The sequence below is a fragment of the Chelonia mydas genome, chromosome 7 (assembly GCF_015237465.2).
Source record: "Chelonia mydas isolate rCheMyd1 chromosome 7, rCheMyd1.pri.v2, whole genome shotgun sequence".
NCBI lineage: Eukaryota > Metazoa > Chordata > Testudines > Cheloniidae > Chelonia > Chelonia mydas.
This window is the reverse complement of record NC_057853.1, coordinates 83,455,451-83,472,467: the sequence shown is the minus strand read 5'-3', so window position 1 is coordinate 83,472,467 and position 17,017 is coordinate 83,455,451. Positions and strand designations below refer to the sequence as shown.

At 44.3% G+C, this 17,017-nt stretch overlaps 1 protein-coding gene across 2 annotated transcripts in view; it reads right to left on the bottom strand.

The window, feature by feature from the left end:
• Positions 1 to 10,186: 10,186 nt before the first annotated feature.
• Positions 10,187 to 17,017, bottom strand: part of LRRC20 (leucine rich repeat containing 20) — a 131,070-nt gene continuing 124,239 nt past the window's right edge. For both annotated transcript variants that reach the window (XM_043552366.1, XM_043552363.1), the window contains one exon: positions 10,187 to 12,179. In XM_043552366.1, the coding sequence (XP_043408301.1) occupies positions 12,019 to 12,179 (161 nt within the window). In that variant the 3' untranslated portion in view covers positions 10,187 to 12,018. The remainder of the gene's footprint in view (positions 12,180 to 17,017) is intronic.

Genomic DNA, 17,017 nt, shown 5'->3' with positions numbered 1-17,017 from the left:
AAAGATAAACAAAAGAAATAGTATTTTTCAGTTCACCTCATATAAGTACTGTAGTGCAATCTCTTTATCGTGAAAGTGTAACTTACAAATGTAGATTTTTTTTTTATATAACTGCATTCAAGAACAAAACACTGTAAATCGTTAGAGCCTACAAGTCCACTCAGTCCTACTTCTTGTTCAGCCAATTGCTAAGAAAAACATGTTTATTTACATTTCTGGGAGATAATGCTGCCCGCTTCTTATTTGCAATGTCACCTGAAAGTGAGAACAGGTGTTCGCAATGCACTGTTGTAGCCGATATTGCAAGGTATTTATGTGCCAGAGATGCTAAAACATTCATATGCCCCTTCATGCTTCAATATCACTACCTGTCAGCACTGATAGATTGGCTGTGGTTCAGCACCTGCTTAGAAATAAAGCCACTATCACAGCCATGTTAGCTCTTCAGAAGTACAATGTGGAGTTTCATCTAGTTGAAATATCTTGTAAAAGAGGTTCTTGTTTCTGTCCATTTGTGGCTTGTTGCATTTCTAGCTCTGTACTGTTAGGTGGACTGAGTTTGAAATGGCCCACAAGTTTTCTACATTTTGCCAGCATGTTTTCAAAACTGTCAGCACTGAGCGGCAAGTGCTACCGTAATGGATCGCTGCAGACTGTGAGTGATAAACGTTATATTCAAAAGGCAAACGACTGGCTGCTGCGATCACATTACGTGGACTGTCAGTACTAATTGTTGTCACCTTTTTTTGAATATTTCATTCTTTTGCAACATCCAAGAAATGCTCCGCATATGTTTCAGGATAATGTCTCGCTTTTGTATATGTTACTGTTAAATCAAACGACTGCAGTGTCCATGCAGCATCAATCAGAAGTGCCGTGACTCCAAGATAGCTGCGATTGCTCAAGGATGTTCTGTGATCACCAGTCAAAGCAACAGCTAGTGCATTTCTCAGAAGCTCCAAATTTGTAGTCTTCTCCTTGTGATATAGGTCATGTATTTGTTATGCAATGGTTCCTCGGGAGGGCAAGGTTTATGACTGATTGGAAGATGCAATTTGAATAATATCTCTTAGCCCTCTGTCGTTTATAATGTTAAGTGGTCTGCAGTCCATAGCTAATCACTTTGCAATAGCATTGGTTACGCTGTTATACTTTGTTTGATCCATGGGGTTACAGATAGGGTGACCAGATGTCCCGATTTTATAGGGACAGTCCCAATTTTGGGGGCTTTTTTCTTATATAGGCACCTATTACCCCCTACCCCCTGTCCTGATATTTTACACTTGCTATCTGGTCACCCTACTTATAGAGAGCCTCAAACTTTGTAAGTGTACTCTGTCACGACTGGTGGGATTCATTTGCTGTCGGTGGGTTATCTGTAGCACAAGAACGGGAGGCGAAAGCATGTTTAGCGGGGGGCGGTACTGCAGACTTGAAGTACTTTGATGGGATTGGAACTCAGCCTTGCAATAGCTACAGATAACAGTCTTTTTATCCAGAGAACCATCTGGAAGTTTTTTAAAAATAAAAAAAAATAAAAAACCTTCCCTTTCAGAAGACCTAAACTTTTGCTGCTTTGCTCCTCTAACTTTTTCTGATATTTAATCACTCTAGATCATGAGAACACAGTAGAACTGTGCCAATGTCCGCCAAACGATGAAGTACAGTAAGTGAAGATCAAAAGAGAGGTGTGCGATTAACTCTCGTTAAAAATGCATTAATTTGTTTTGCATTAATTGCTTGCTTTAACTGCAATTAATTGACAGCCCTAGGCTGAAGGCTAAGAGTTGCCAGTATCCAACAAAGACTATTATACAACAGTCCCTAAACTGGTCTTTGCTTTAGAAAACTGACTTTGCAGTAGGAAAAAAATAATTAATAAGGATCAACGGTTCCAGGACTCTGCTCTTTTTGTCATATAATTGCACAGGATGCAATCTTGGCTACTCCTTCAGGCTGCTTCTCTCACTCCTACCCATATTCTAAAACCACAGCATGAAAGGGCTTTATAATGTGTCAGCAATGGCTTAAATGGTAAAACCACAAAACTAAAAGTCAACTAACATTTTCCTCATGGCCAAATTAAATTTTTCCCCTCTCTGTCCAAGAGTGTTAAAAAAACAAACATCCTATTGGAGTTTAAAATAATATTTATTGGTCTTGGAATGGATTTAGAATCATCAATATTTTGCCTGCGGTTCAAAGAGCACCTACACCATTTAGTGCTTGTTTGGTTTTTTTTAAACAAGTTTCTAGCAGGAAATAAAACTGTGATGCACAAATAACAGTCAAGTAGTTGAGATCCAAAATTTGATCTATGTCTTTAGAGTCCTTCCTCTCTCCCAAACTTGAAGGAGAATGTCAACTGGATTCTAAGGAAAGGAGTACTTGTGGCACCTTAGAGACTAACCAATTTATTTGAGCATAAGCTTTCGTGAGCTACAGCTCACTTCATTGGATGCATAGAGTGGAAAGTACAGTGAGGAGATTTTATATACACACAGACCATGAAAAAATATACATTGTAAGGAGAGTGATCACTTAAGATGAGCTATTACCAGCAGGAGAGTGGGATGGGGGGGTTTTCCACTTTATGCATCCGATGAAGTGAGCTGTAGCTCACGAAAGCTTATGCTCAAATAAATTGGTTAGTCTCTAAGGTGCCACAAGTCCTCCTTTTCTTTTTGCGAATACAGACTAACACAGCTGCTACTCTGAAACCTGGATTCTAAGGTTTTATTTTAAAAAAACAACCCATCATTTCTTTGTCACCAAATAAAATCTCTGTAAGAGCTACTGGCTTTGTTCAGCCTGTAAAAAGTTGTGCTTTGCCACTACAGCTTGCTAACAGTGCATAAACTAGCTACAAACTGGCTTCAGAGAGCAGAACTAAACAAGGAGCCAGAACAAGTTGCTTAGCTGCTGCGTTACAAAGCACAAAACACAGCCCCAGTGCTCCCCCAGTGTCCAGGCCCATCACTTCTGTGGTACTGACTTTCAGATGGAACCACAGCACCTCCCACCACAGCACAGTCTGCACGTTTCCATCAGTAGACACAGGGAGGAGGTTGTGACTCTGTATGGAATTTGGGGGACGCTTTAGGATATTATGAACACTAATATTGTAAAATTTGCAATGAGCTGTGCCAGATACGCCTTGTAAGGTATCTGCAAAAATGTTCTCATTTGCCAAGTATGATAATCTTGTTTATATGTTTGTATCACCTTTGTATTATGAGTTATGGATATGTACATATGTCTGTGTTTCAAACTTGTGCTCTGCTTCTGGCTGACACCCCCATACAGTTTGGCATTAGCACTGCTTAGCCTGCTTGAAGGCTGATCAAGGAACATCAACTGTACGATGAACCCATTGAAAGGGTAAAGGGCTATACCTTATTATTCAGCAAGACATGCAGGGGCATGCCTATGGACAGAACTCTAAGGTTTCCAGGCCATGTGCTGGGCAGCTTGTGTTTGGAAAAAAAGAAATACAAGCTGCATGGCAAAAGGCATTTAAAAGGCAGCTGCATCTTCTCCATTTTGTTTTTTGGTCCTGCTTCTTGTCTTCATTCCTGCTTCTTACCTCTGGAGTAACCTTTCCACAAATGAAGTTCTGAACAAAGGACTGAATGACCCATCCAAACTGTGGATGTGTTCCAGAGGGATTTTCAATCCAGCAAGCTCACCAATACTGCTAGGAACCTGATGGACTTTGAAGTCTTTGTATGTATGTGACTCTTTTACCATTTAACATCTCTCTTCTTGTTCTTTTTTTTTCTTTATAATAAACCTTTAGTTTTAGACACTAAGGGATTGGCTGGCAGCATGGTATTTTGGGTAAGATCCAAATCTATACAGATCTGGTAACGTGGCTGACCCTTTGGGGTCAGAAGAACACTTTGCATATGTGAGCAGAGTTTTTTAAATAACTTCTCCCTGTACTGGACCTATGGGCTGACTGGGAGCCAGAGAACTGGAATGCAATAAAGGGGGCTGTGTGATTTCTCTTTTTGCTTCTTGATAACCAGTGTGGGGGATCAGAAGCACAGTCTGTGACTGGTTGGGGAGTTTAACTTCAGTGTTACCCACCAGTCTTGGGAATATCTGCTCCCCCTTTTGCAGCCTGTCCTGACCTTGGCAGTGAGGGCTACCCTGGGCACCCCGGGTCACAGAGATTCTCATAACATCACATAAGACAGATGGGAAATACCAATTGTAATCAATTACTGAACCCACATTACATCCTTTCACTACAAGGTTCTCCTTTATTTTCCCCTTCTTCAGACTCCTTTCCTTTGCGACTCTACGTTGTGGTTACTGTCCTTTCAGCCAAGGAAGAGCAGACCTCTTTTGAAGCAACTCATCTCAGTCCAAGTCGACTGACTGAAGGAATTGCTGTTGAATGACATGAGTTGCCATCCCAAGGACAAGAAAGTGCTGCTCATACAATATTGCACAGCTGCTGCCATCCACCAGGTTAGGCAGAGATGAGAAATCAAATCCAATTTGCTACCACTAGGGCTGTCCAAAAGAAAGAAATTCAGCCAACAGAAGTTACTTTTAATGGGACATTAGAGTCTGAAGTAGTAAAGAATTCCACAGTTAGGGCTCCTGGACCAAACAAAGGAGCAGCCTCTCTCATTGGGACCCTTTTGGGGAGTGCACTAGAGGTGCTTCAGTTGGAAATGGCATTTTCCCTTGTAGTTGGGTGACTTAATGCATCCTTCATCACCTCTGAAATGGCCAAAGTGTTCTTTAGCTCTGATCCACACAGCAAACAAACAATTCAGCCTCAAAAAGCAAAGATAAAGGGAAAGTCACTGTAAAGCATGCATGTACAGAAAACAAATAAGGCCTTTATCCAATTAGGATTAAAGCTCACAATTTCACTCAAACAGCGCTGTCTTGCCCGGCCCTTTTGTAAAACCATTCCCCATGATGCCTCCATGCAGATATGTTTGTTTATCCACAGAGAAAATACATCATTTATCAGTTTAGATAAAAATGAAAGTGCTCCTTGGGATTGGGAAATTCTTTCCTTGTTCTACTTTCCAGTGTATATCAGGCAGCTGAGGCAGCGTTCAAGACCTACCAGCTATTGAATGCACAGCAGACAAAAGAATAGGATAGGCCAGTGGTGACTTTTGTTGCCCCAATGGTCCAGCAGGTCAGCAGCAATCTTTTACTTTAATTTCTGGTGGTTTGTAAATGTGTACCTGTTCACAAAAGCTGCCAAGCCTCTAGATTGAGGGTGGATCCACAATTTTCTTGAAGGGCTCCCATGTCCTGCCCCCATTAGACTAGGCATCTTTCAGTTCTGAGACTTACTTTCTTTGAAAGGTTAAAAAAAGAGGAGAAAGCAAAAATACCCAAGATGCTTTTCACATTTAATTACCTAAGTTTTGATGGCACTGATGATTCTGTCATGTGGTAACAGTAAAGAAACATCAAAAGTCACTTTCTTTTCATACTGAATAAGAAACTATTTGAGGAAGGAAAATGATGTCATCCCTAAATCTAATCTGCTTCTGTCACTGTAGAGCTCCTGTCTAGAGCCCTCACCTAGCCTTCTTCTGCCTGGTTCCTGCTAGAATTTTAAACAAACCATGCAGACATCTTCATATCTTGTCCCTCTTTTTCCTGGAAAATCTTTAAAAACAAAATTGTAGATCAGTTTGAGTCAGTTGCTTTACAGCTCATCCAAATCTGATCATCCTCCGGCCTTGAGGAGGGTTTTGTCCAGTTTATTTTCTTGGATTATGAAGCATTTTGCTCAGCCTTCACACAGCTGGTGGTGTGAATACCATTGTTAGTGGAGTCACACAGCAGTTCAACTAATTCAGAGACTTGAAGGCTAGAAGGGACCATTATGATCATCTGGTCTGATGTCCTGAATAACACAGGCCATAGAATTCCACCCAGTGATCTCAGCATCAAGCCCATAACAGACCCAAACTGGGTTTGCTACCTGCTGAATATTCCACCTGTTTCTTCCACACTAAGTGCCTTGATCTGTCTTATCCATGTGGGATCTTGGGGCACAGCTGTGTCCAGTGACAACAGCTGTTGGCCAATATTTTTACTCATTCAGTTTTATCAGGACTAAGTCTCCTGGTTTAAGTTTTGGGCTGCATTCCAACAGCTAACAAAGAAAGCATGAGATCTCACAGATTTGGTATCTCTCAGCTTCACATCTTTAAGAAGAGCCATTAAGCTAAAGATATGCCATATAGACTGGCAGCATTGATCTAATCTGTCAATCCATAAGAAGATGAACTGGGCTTACGCTGGTCATTGTTGTGCCAATGTGGTGGGAGTTGGCCTACAGCACAGAAATCTAATATGGGATCTTTTTGGTGTAGAATTCTCTCAACAATCTGTTTTGTTCCTTCTGCCAGTTCATTCCCTTGTTGGAAGAATTAATATGCTTAACATCACACTGTAGTCCAAAAGCTTGGAATTTAGAACTAGCAAACTGTGGTCCATGGCCAGTGGCTTTCTTTCAAATGCCAAAATAATAAAAAGTGCATTTTAACTATTCTGTGATTTGTTGGCTTGTGTGTCTAGTGAAAAGTAGAATTTCTATAAACCTAGAGAAATAGCTAAAGGCTACCAGGTACCCATGGGCCCTTTTCTTCCTGGTGGAAAAGATTCTTTGAGTTGAGTTTTTCTGGTGCAAGATTTGCATGATTCTACTTTGAGTTTTAGGTGCACCCCTAAGTGGGTGGCCACTCACACACCAGTGCTTTCTGAAGCATTGGTGTCCCTCCTGGGACATCTCTTCCTTCATGTGATCCTGCAAGGATTGTGGGCTTCTGTACAATCAGCATAGAGCCTCAGATCTTCATAGAGTTCTCCTCACTATGGACAGAAGGAAAGGGCTGGATCTGGGACTTCTGCTAAGTAACATCTGATACCATTTGCAGTTGTGTATCATCACTAGCGACTATTTGAATCAATTCTGATTTCTGTAGTGAGGTTGGCAGGCCACTCAATATGGCACCCATTTGTGCTTCTGTGTCTTTGAGAGCCTTTGAAGAATCTAGATGATCAACAGGGTTCCTAGATAAGGTATCAGCCACCATTAGGGAACTCCCTGGTGCATATTCTGTTGTATGTTTAAACCTCAAACACATGAGTAGTCTGTTTTTTTATTACTAATTAGGTAAATGGCCTGTGATATGCAATGAGTTTTAAATGATCAGACCCTGCAAATATCTTGTGAACCTGTCATATTCCTCTATGCTCTTTTTTTATGGATGTACCATGTCATGGAATCTGAAATAACATGCCACGATATTCCAATCATCTCTGTAACTGAAGTAATGCGATGTTGATTTCTCTGCAGGGCCGGCTCTAGGCACCAGCAAAACAAGCAGGTGCCTGGGGCACCACATTTCTAGGGGCGGCATTCCGGCACTGGCCACGCTGCCCCAGCTCCCCTCCGCTCCCGCCTGCTCCCCTGAGCGCACTGCTGCTGCTCCGCTTCTCCCCCTGCCTGCCCAGGCTTGCTGCACGCCAAACAGCTGTTTGGTGCGGCAAGCCTGGGAGGGAGGGAGGAGAAGCCAAGCGGCGGCGAGCTTGGGGGAGGCGGCAGGGGTGGAGCGGAGGTGAGCTGGGGCAGGGAGCGGTTCCTCTATCCCCCCCCCCGTTACTTCCTGCGCTCCCTCCCCCTTGCTCCCCTCCGCTCCGCCTGCTCCCCTGAACACCCTGCCTCTCCCTTGCCTGAGGGGGGGGAGAAGCGAAGCGGACGTGAGCTAGGGTGGAGGGTTGCGGGGGGGAGCTGCAGGAAGCAATGGGGGGGGGGAATGCGGCATGCCCGGGGGAGGAGGTGGGGCTGGGGATTTGGGGAAGGGGCGGAGTTGAGGCGGGGGGGGCACAAAAAAAAAGCGGGGGTGGCCAAAAAATTTTTTTTGCTTGTGGCGGCAAAAATCCTAGAGCCGGCTGTGTTTCTCCGACATCAGTGTGCCATCATGAAAAAATCCTGAATTAACATACAGCATTATATTCAAACATGCACACACCACTTCTTAAGTCAGGAACTTGGACTCAAGATCATGATTTTCAAGAAGAAAGCACAGATAGTATGGATTTCAAAGCCAGAGCAAAAAAGAACGTCCAGTTCTCAGGATGTAGCAGCTGGTTAAAGGAATCAGTTTTATAATCAAGGAAGGCCAGATGGGAAGAACAAAACTGCTCTCTAGGTGAGCATACAAGAGATGTAGCACAAGGGTATATTTATTTTGACACTTGACATTTCACATGCTGATTAAATGAAAATTACTTTTTGGCAGGAGAGCTTTAGGAATCCATATCACTGCTTCTACTGATCGGCCGATGTTACTAAACCAGCCACCTATTTTATTTCAAAGTAAAGTTTCATTGTGAATAAGGTGGGTCTAGAATAACAAAACCTTGTACTCACTTGCCCTGAATACCAATATTTGAAAGCAGTCAACCTTTTAGAGATGAAGTGAGCAGTAAGGACGTAAATGTACCCCCAATGAAATGAGTGTTTCCCCATTTATAAGGTATGAGCTGGGTGAAATCTTGTTAGGGGCTGAGTTAAAACCTTGCTCAAACTGATGTGTGAACTCACCCTGCACAAACTGTGCGTTGTAAGAAACACGTAAGGGGCCACACCAAAAACAAGGCCCAACAGCGTCTGCCCAGAAACTAGCACCCTGTGGATGGAGTGTTTGACTGGGTGTATGTGTGTGTGTTTGTGTAAGTAAAAAAGACAAGCTGGAAACAGAGCCAGCAGACTGAGAGGCCAAGCAGCAGCCTGTAAGCACAGCTGACCTTGGAAAAGGCTAAAAAATGAGTCTAGTGGGTCTAGTGCAGGGGCGGGCAAACTTTTTGGCCAGAGGGCCACATCTGGGTGGGGAAATTGCAGGCAGGGCCATGACCGTAGGGCTGGGGCAGGGAGTTTGGTACGGGAAAGGTGCAGGGTGTATCAGGGGCTCAGGGCAGGGGTTGGGATGCAGGAGGGGGTGCGGAGTGTGGGAGGGGGCTCAGGGCAGGGAGCTGGGGTGCATGAGGGTGCGGGGTGTGGCGGGGGCTCAGGAAGGGGGTTGGGGTGCAGGAGGAGTGCAGAGTGCGGCGGGGGCTCAAGGGAGGGAGTTGGGGGCTCAGGGCACGGGGTTGGGGTGCAGGAGGAGTGCAGGGTGCGGCAGGGGGCTCAGGGCAGGGGATTTGGGGCTCAGGGCAGGGGGTTAGGGTGGAGGAGTTCAGCAGGGGGCTCAGGGCAGGGAGTTGGGGTGCAGGAAGGGGTGCAGAGTGCAGGAGGAAGCTCAGGGCAGGGGGTTGGGGTGCAGGGTGCAGCAGGGGGCTCAGGGCGAGGGATTCAGGGCTCAGGGCAGGGGGTTGGGGTGCAGGAGAGGGCTCAGGGCAGGGGGTTGGGGTGCAGGAGGGGGCTCAGGGCAGGGGGTTGGGGTGCAGGAGGGGTGTGGCAGGGGGTTGGGGTGCGGGAGGGGCTCGGGGTGGGGGCTCCAGCCTGGTGCCACTTACCTGGAGTGGCTCCGGGGTGGCAGCGGCATGCAGCGGGGCTAAGACAGGATCCCTGCCTGCCTTGGCCCTGCGCCGCTCCAGAAGTGGCCGGCACCATGTCCCTGCGGCCCTTGCCTGCAGGTACCTCCCTCAAAGCTCCCATTGGCTGCGGCTCCCCGTTCCCGGCCAATGGGAGCTGCGGGGTACGGGGACGGTGCCTGCAGGCGAGGGCAGTGCGCAGAGCCCTCTGCCCCGCCTCCCGCAAGGGTCGCAGGGACGTGGTGCTGGCCACTTCCGGGAGTGGCGTGGGGCCTGCGGCGCCATGGGGGTGGCAATCCCGCGGGCCGGATCCAAAGCCCTGATGGGCTGGATCCAGCCTGCAGGCCGTAGTTTGCCCACCCCTGGTCTAGTGTTTTGGGTCTAGTGTTGGCTAAAGAGGCATGGCATTTTCAGATAAGAAACTGCTCCTTTTGATCTTAGTTCCCCCTGCATTCGGACAAGCAGGACTTTCTACATTCCTTGTAAATAAACTAGATTGCATCAAAGAAAATACCAACTCTACTTCCAGCTGGGATATCCCCGGGGCTCTAAATTTTGACTAGCTGCTTGTGTTAGAAAGGGGAAACAATATTATCCACATGTATTAGGCACATCCAGCATATGTCTATATTCTGTGGAAAACACTATTCAAGAGGATGAAACAAATAGGTTTATTTATTGCCTTTTTGTTTTAAACCAACCACCAGAGACCATTTCTCACCAGCAAGTTAAATTTTCTGGTTCCTCCATTCACCTGATTCTCTCTTGATCCCCATCAAAAGGAAACTAGGTTAAAATCTATTCAAGCAAAATATATCTACCATGTGAACAAGGGACAAGCAGTGAGCAGCTCATGACAGGACACACTCAGAGAGATCACTAAAACCAGAACTAACATATACTGGAGTGACATGCAGAAACCACAGGTTTTCAAACATGTTTGAACATTCCTTCACCCCTGCTCTTGTTAATGTCAATGCACTGCCAGTCAACAGTATTACATTAGGAGTATATCAAATTATCTACACTTGAGTTACTCCTCTCAAGCAAGCCTAGCTCACTGCGATATAACACTTGAGCTCTTGTAGCCACTCTGGAGCTGCACTCATTAGTGTGTGGCACTAAGATGGCTGGGGACACACACAATCCATGGTTCTAAGTGATGTAGTAAAATAAGCCATTCTATGAATTATTTTCCACTAAATTGTGAGATAACTTTTCTGTCCTTTCTGGGCACAGGGAAGGAATTGTGGGAAGCCATTGGAGAACTGCTGGCACTCGAGTGGAGCTAGCCTATGTTAGCAACTGATGAATTGTGCTCACTTGAGTTTTGCCCTATACCTTCCCTCTCAGGCCAGCCAACTTGACTTAGAAGTACGACCACACTTCAGTAAAGAGTTTGTGTGTATGGATGGGACTTTAAGCTAAGGGCAACATTCAAATTATAAGTTGAGTTAACTTTGCAGTGAAGACAAGCCCTAGGAGGCTGAACAGAAATTATTTATCTTGGACAAAATCAACAAATCTGTCAAAAAAAAAAAAGCGGGGGGGATGGAAGAAGGGGTGATCGTTATGCCTTTTCAATCAAATGCTGAATGTAGAACGAGAAGAAGAAAAGGAGTTGTCTGTAGATAGGATATTTTTTCCAAGAGGACCTCTGTACTGTAAGACAAGTTTTAGTGTCTTGTTTGGATGCTCATAGTGGTGCCCAGTTAATATGCTCCATATAACAGCTGGCTTAGATCCTAGGGGAAAGCCATCAAGCTCTAACTAGTTGAAAAGAAAAGTCCATCCACAGAGTATTTTCATTCAATCCTGGACCAGCAAGGCTCTGTAAACAAGTGCTTTCCCATTATTCATGGGACAGAGCCTCTCTCCACCACTCTTCTGCTCCATACCATGCTTCGCCCTGAATAACAGGGCTTTGAGTGATACAGGAATGGAGTAGGCTATTACACTGATCTCTGCTGAAGCAAAGTGTTATTCTTCTAATAGGTCTCTTCCTTGTCAGACTCATTGCAGAAGGCTCTATTGTGAGACTATTTCTCGTTTTGTTTGGTGCATAGAAAATACACTCAGGAGACTGAGTGTCTTACCTGATCTATTTCTGCATTGCACTTTCCCTTCTGTTGCCCTGGAAGTTTAATCTTTTCACAGATTTATTCCTTTATCAAATAGCAATTTACTAGGGCCTCAGTGCATTTTTGTGTTCTGTGTATTTTAGACAGCTGTAAAGAAATAACAATAAGCAGATTCACTCTCTAGCAATGAAATACCGATTCTGAAACACCCCTCCCGCCCCCGCACAATCCTCCCCATCCTACTCCTCACATCTACAAAACCTCACACACGCAGGAGTGATACAGCTTGCAAAAGCTGATGGAGCCATTCTAGATCAGCATGCCCTGCAACCGGATCCCCTAGCTTTCCCTTTAAAACCATTCTCAAATGAAGTCACACCAAGTCCATGCAACCAAAGTCAGTGTTTCAGGCTTGCGGAGGAGCAGCATGTGCTCCCTTTGGAGACACCAGGAGGTCAAATTTTATCAGCGGCCTGGCAATCACCCGGACCTCCTCGTTCAGGGGATTTGACTTCAGATTTACACTCTGCAGCGACTCCATTGAAGAAAGTTTCTCAACAGGGACATCTGGAACAAGAAGAACATGCACAAAATAAACAACCACCTGGATTACGAGAGAGACACACATAAGCTGCTCAGATCCTTTGGAATTTAAGATCATTGTCACTCACATCCCTAGGTGCAATCAGTCTGTGAAATGAAATGAATTCAATGTGAGACGGCGAGTGATGGCAGCAGCTGCTCTCTGTGAGTGGTTGAAGCCCAAGAGCTCAGGGTTTTGAAGCTCTGGTAATGTTCCAATTTCTATTATTTATTCATAAGAAGAGGGTTTAACTGCAGGAAAGGTATATAAATTACACCCTCGGAGAATGGAACCGGGAAGCTGGGCATACAATGAGTGGCCTTGCTTTAGATGGTTGCCAGTGTTGCCAACTGATTTTGGAGAGAAAGCTATCATTGAAGGCATGAATGTGACTTTATTATAAGATCTTCTTTTCACACACTCATCAGGTTCTGAAAAATATTTCCTTTAGGCTGAATTGTCCATGCCTGGACTCTGCCCAGAGGTGAATTATTTCTGGAAAGTTTGAGGAAAAGCCATTTGAGTTATGGGATACTGCAAACATCTAACACAATTTAGCAGCTCTGCTACTCACCAGGAACTCGGACATTGTTGGGGAAAACTATCTAGGACAATCTATCTGAAGGGATTCTGTCCCGTTGAAATGCACAGATCAAACCCCTCTCCTCTTCCCCTTAGAGAAAAACTCATTAACATTCAGAACAGGAGAAAACTGTTGTCTGGGTGGGGAATCGCGGATCTTACCATTCTGAAAACTCTCTACAATTTGGGTGCATTCTGCATATTGTAAGCTTTAATTAAACAATAAAGAAATTATGTTTCTGTCATTTCTTTTGCAAAGATACAGTTACCACAATGTAAACAGATGTGCAGCTGCCCTATTTACCCAACCTTACAGAAAATACTTGGGAGTACTTCATTGACGTTCACAGAATTATTGATTTTATTATTTGCATTACCCTAATGCCCGGGGTCCCATTCCAGATCTGGGACCCACTGCACTGTCTATAGTGAAAGACACTGTAAGGAAGAATCGCGGTCATGAAGAGCACTGCCTTGTTTTGTGGCATGGTTTTAAGACCATTTTTCAGACATTCTTGTCCAAAAGGCTTCTTGAGATATTCCCATACCTGTACGGAGAAAAAGAACTGAAATTCTGCGTCACACTGAGTAGATTTTTTTTATCTTGGTTGCCAGAGAGCTCCTGCTATGTACTGTTCCCCCACAACAGGTCTTTTGAAAAAATATGGTAATAACTCCCTCACCTGTAAGAAAGCTAGAAAGGGATCCAGTTCAAGATTCCAAATACAGATGTATGAAAGAGTATGAATACACCTCTCTAGTCTTCAAAGCTCATGGCAAAAATCAGTGGAATGAAACAAAATATTTCCTTCCTGTTCAAGCCCTTAGGCAACTTGCATCACACTTCCCAGCCATGTGAAGACTGGGGGAAACGTAAAATAATGATCATGTCACTCAAATTCACATGCCTCGTATTTAATATTAATAGGGGCTTGTATATTCTGTTTTACCAAGACTTCCCAACCTTCTTCCCAACATGACAGTGTAACTCTTGTTCAGATTTGATCCCGAGAGACTCCAGATAAGAATTCAGGCCTGAAGTGAGATTAGAGCAGTGGCAGAAATCACTGTACCCTGTGCCCTCATATTTATGCAAGAAGCTCTGAACTGCAACTGCAGATTTGAATACATTCTTCTTCCCAAAGCTCATAGGTTCTTCTTCTTATCTCTCTTTGGATTATTTATGTCTATTTTCTTTGTGCCTTACAAAAATCATTAATGATAAATCAGTCCTTTCTCCTATGCCACATCCCAGAACCATGACTGACAGCATCAGTGTAATTGTATTGGAGCTGGAGGGTGGAAATATAGTCACCAACTACATCCCAGCAGTCGTAGTTAGACCCCATAGACCCCATAGAAGGCAGCCAATGGCAGCTGTGGGATTGTGGGAGAACACACCAGAGGAGGCTGATTACAACTCTATAAGATGGTGATCTCTGTTCAGGTCCCAATGGACAGATAGTGCCGAGTGTGAACAATTTGGCAGTCACATCAGAGAGGCCAATGATTGAAATACTCTGAAAGTAGTCCCTTGTTGGTCATTGTTGTGTGGAAACCTGCACTGCTGCTTCCCCTGTTGTGGGATAAAGTAGAGAGAATTTCAGTTTCTAGGGCTATTGGCCGAGTACCTTTTAACAGCACTCAATTCACTGATTTATTTAGAAAAATGTTTATTAAAACAAAAAATTTTCTTTTGCTAACAGACTGACCCACTTCAAAACTGCACATTGTAATTGATTAAACTGGTCTACAGAGCTGATTAAAAGGCAGCTGGAAACCACCATCCCTGCAAAGCACTGAGTGCAACCAGAACATTATTTATCAATAAGCTGAGAGAAGCAGGCATGGAAGTCATAGACATATGCACAGATGTAACAGCTGAATATTTCTATTAATTATAAATGGGTCAACTTCCCTCCTCTAGATAGAATAATCAACTGGGATGGGGGCTATTTTTTTGGAAAAGAAAAAATAATTAGCTGTGAGGATCCAATTTATTTGTTTTACATTGACTGGAAATTTGTAGATATTCCAAAAAGCATTTTATTCAACAGAGTGTTCTTATGCACATACTGTCCACTAAAATGTTATGTTCACAAGCCTTCAGGACAGGGGTGAAAGTAACTTAAGGAACTTACCGGTATGCAGGCCCGGAGTCCTGAGCAGTGGAGGGCGTGCTTGGGCAGAAGGGGCGGGGCCTGAGGAGGAAGGGGCGGGGCCTTTGCATCCCCGGGTCCTTCAAACCACCACTGCTACCCCGGGGCTCCAGCAGTGATTTAAAGGGCTCAGGGCTCTGGCTGCGGTAGCGGTGGCCAGGAGCCCTGGGCCCTTTAAATCACCGCCTTAGCCCCATGGTAACTGTAGCTGTGGTGGCGACCGGGAGCCCCGCAGATCTGGCGGTGATTTAAAGGGCCAGGGGCTCCGGCCACTGCCGGGAACCCAGCGCCCTTTTAAATTGCCGGCCTGGGGAAGCTGCCCCCTACCGGTAAGGTCAGCTGTGTACTGGCTCTTGCCGGTATGCCGTACCGTACTGGCTTACTTTCACCTCTGCTTCAGGGACAAGCTCTCCAAACCACACCCTAAAAATATCAAACTGAACCCACAGGCGCGCCCACACAAATACTCTTGCAGACACGTTCAATCCCACAAAAAACGAGTTTTTAAAGCCATACGCATGGCACATTACCACAGACCTAGCAGAGGATCCAGTTCTGTTGCTCGCCCACATGTTAAACGACCACCCAGCTGCAGGATCAGGCTCACAAAAAGTACACTCACACTATATACATGTATACAAACCCTCTCCCACACATCAGCCTTGGCCAGTCTCTTGCCCTAAGCAGCTGTGTTCCGTACAATTTAACTGGCTTCATCATGTCAGCTGTGATAGGTCTCCTCTTTGGGTGGATAAAAGGTTGTAACATTGCAATGTTGTTACATCAAGATGATATATATTTTGTTTTAAGAGTTTCTGAATGTTATGGGGGGACAGAGATAGTCTCCTTCCATAGCTCCCCTTAACTTACATACCGACACGGTTGTAATAATTGGGCTTACAAGTTTACCCTAATGGTGAACTCAACTGTAAAAATTGTGTGGAAGTTCATAAGATGTCACAATAACCTCTAACAACAAATGCTGATGGCAAAAGGTATGAAAGGAAGATAAAAAAGACTCAGTCCAAACAAAAAGGCCTGACTATATAACTCAAGGACTGTGTGAAGATCATGCTTGGTAAACAAGAAAAGTATGGAACCAGAAATCAGTGAACCAAAATTGGTGTGTCAGATACTCGGCCTAATTGGTGCACAAAATAATGAGGAAATGGACTATTCAGCCCACCATTCCCTTTACGGGTCCTTAAAGAAAGAAATTTTGGGGAGAAAAAATTAGCTATTGAAGCAAGCTTCAATGTCATGGCTGCCACCCCCACCAACTCCTGGGATCTGGGGCTTTCATCATCCTGATTCAGAAACATGTCCTGACCAGCCCAGACCAGCATGAGGTATCCAGATGACATTCCCACCATTACCAAGTGTATCCCAAACACCATCTGTGACAAAATGGGATAGGACTTTAAAAACAACAGCAACAACAGCTCCATCCAATCTCAACTAACTTCTCTTTTCCCCAAAAGGACAGTTATTACAGTCTTTGATACCACCTAAGACCAGCTATCAAACAAGACTCTTTTCCTTCTAAAATGTCTCTGCAGGTAAAGGGAACAATGGCTGTTCTTAAAATGGAAGGCTTAATACATTCCATTTCAAATGCTTTAATTGTTTTTCCTTCTTTTCTTTATCTTTAATAAAAGGTTAAAAGGATTTTTAATGGTGTGTTTGCCATGGTACTAAGCAGGCTGAAGTCTCTGTATACCAAACCCTGGTCCTTGTTTAATTGTTAATTGTTTAATGTTGGACAGTAACTGGCTTATGTTAACATCTTTAGCTCATGTAGTCCATCTAAATCAAAACAAAATATACACATCTGACACAACCTCTAACTCTCAAGCAAACAGCTATGGAAAAAGAATGAGGTTTTTTAAAAGCTCCAGAAGGATGGAAGTGGAAGCTGCAGATTCAGCGCACTCTGGGGTGACCCTCCCAGAGGTTTCTCTAACAAGGTACATGGTCTAAAAGAAGTCACGTGAAAGTATAATTGCTGTTTTATGTTCCCTAGTTAACCCCCCTATGTGAAATTTTCTTTATCATACTAAAGAGTGAATTTCATTTCTCAG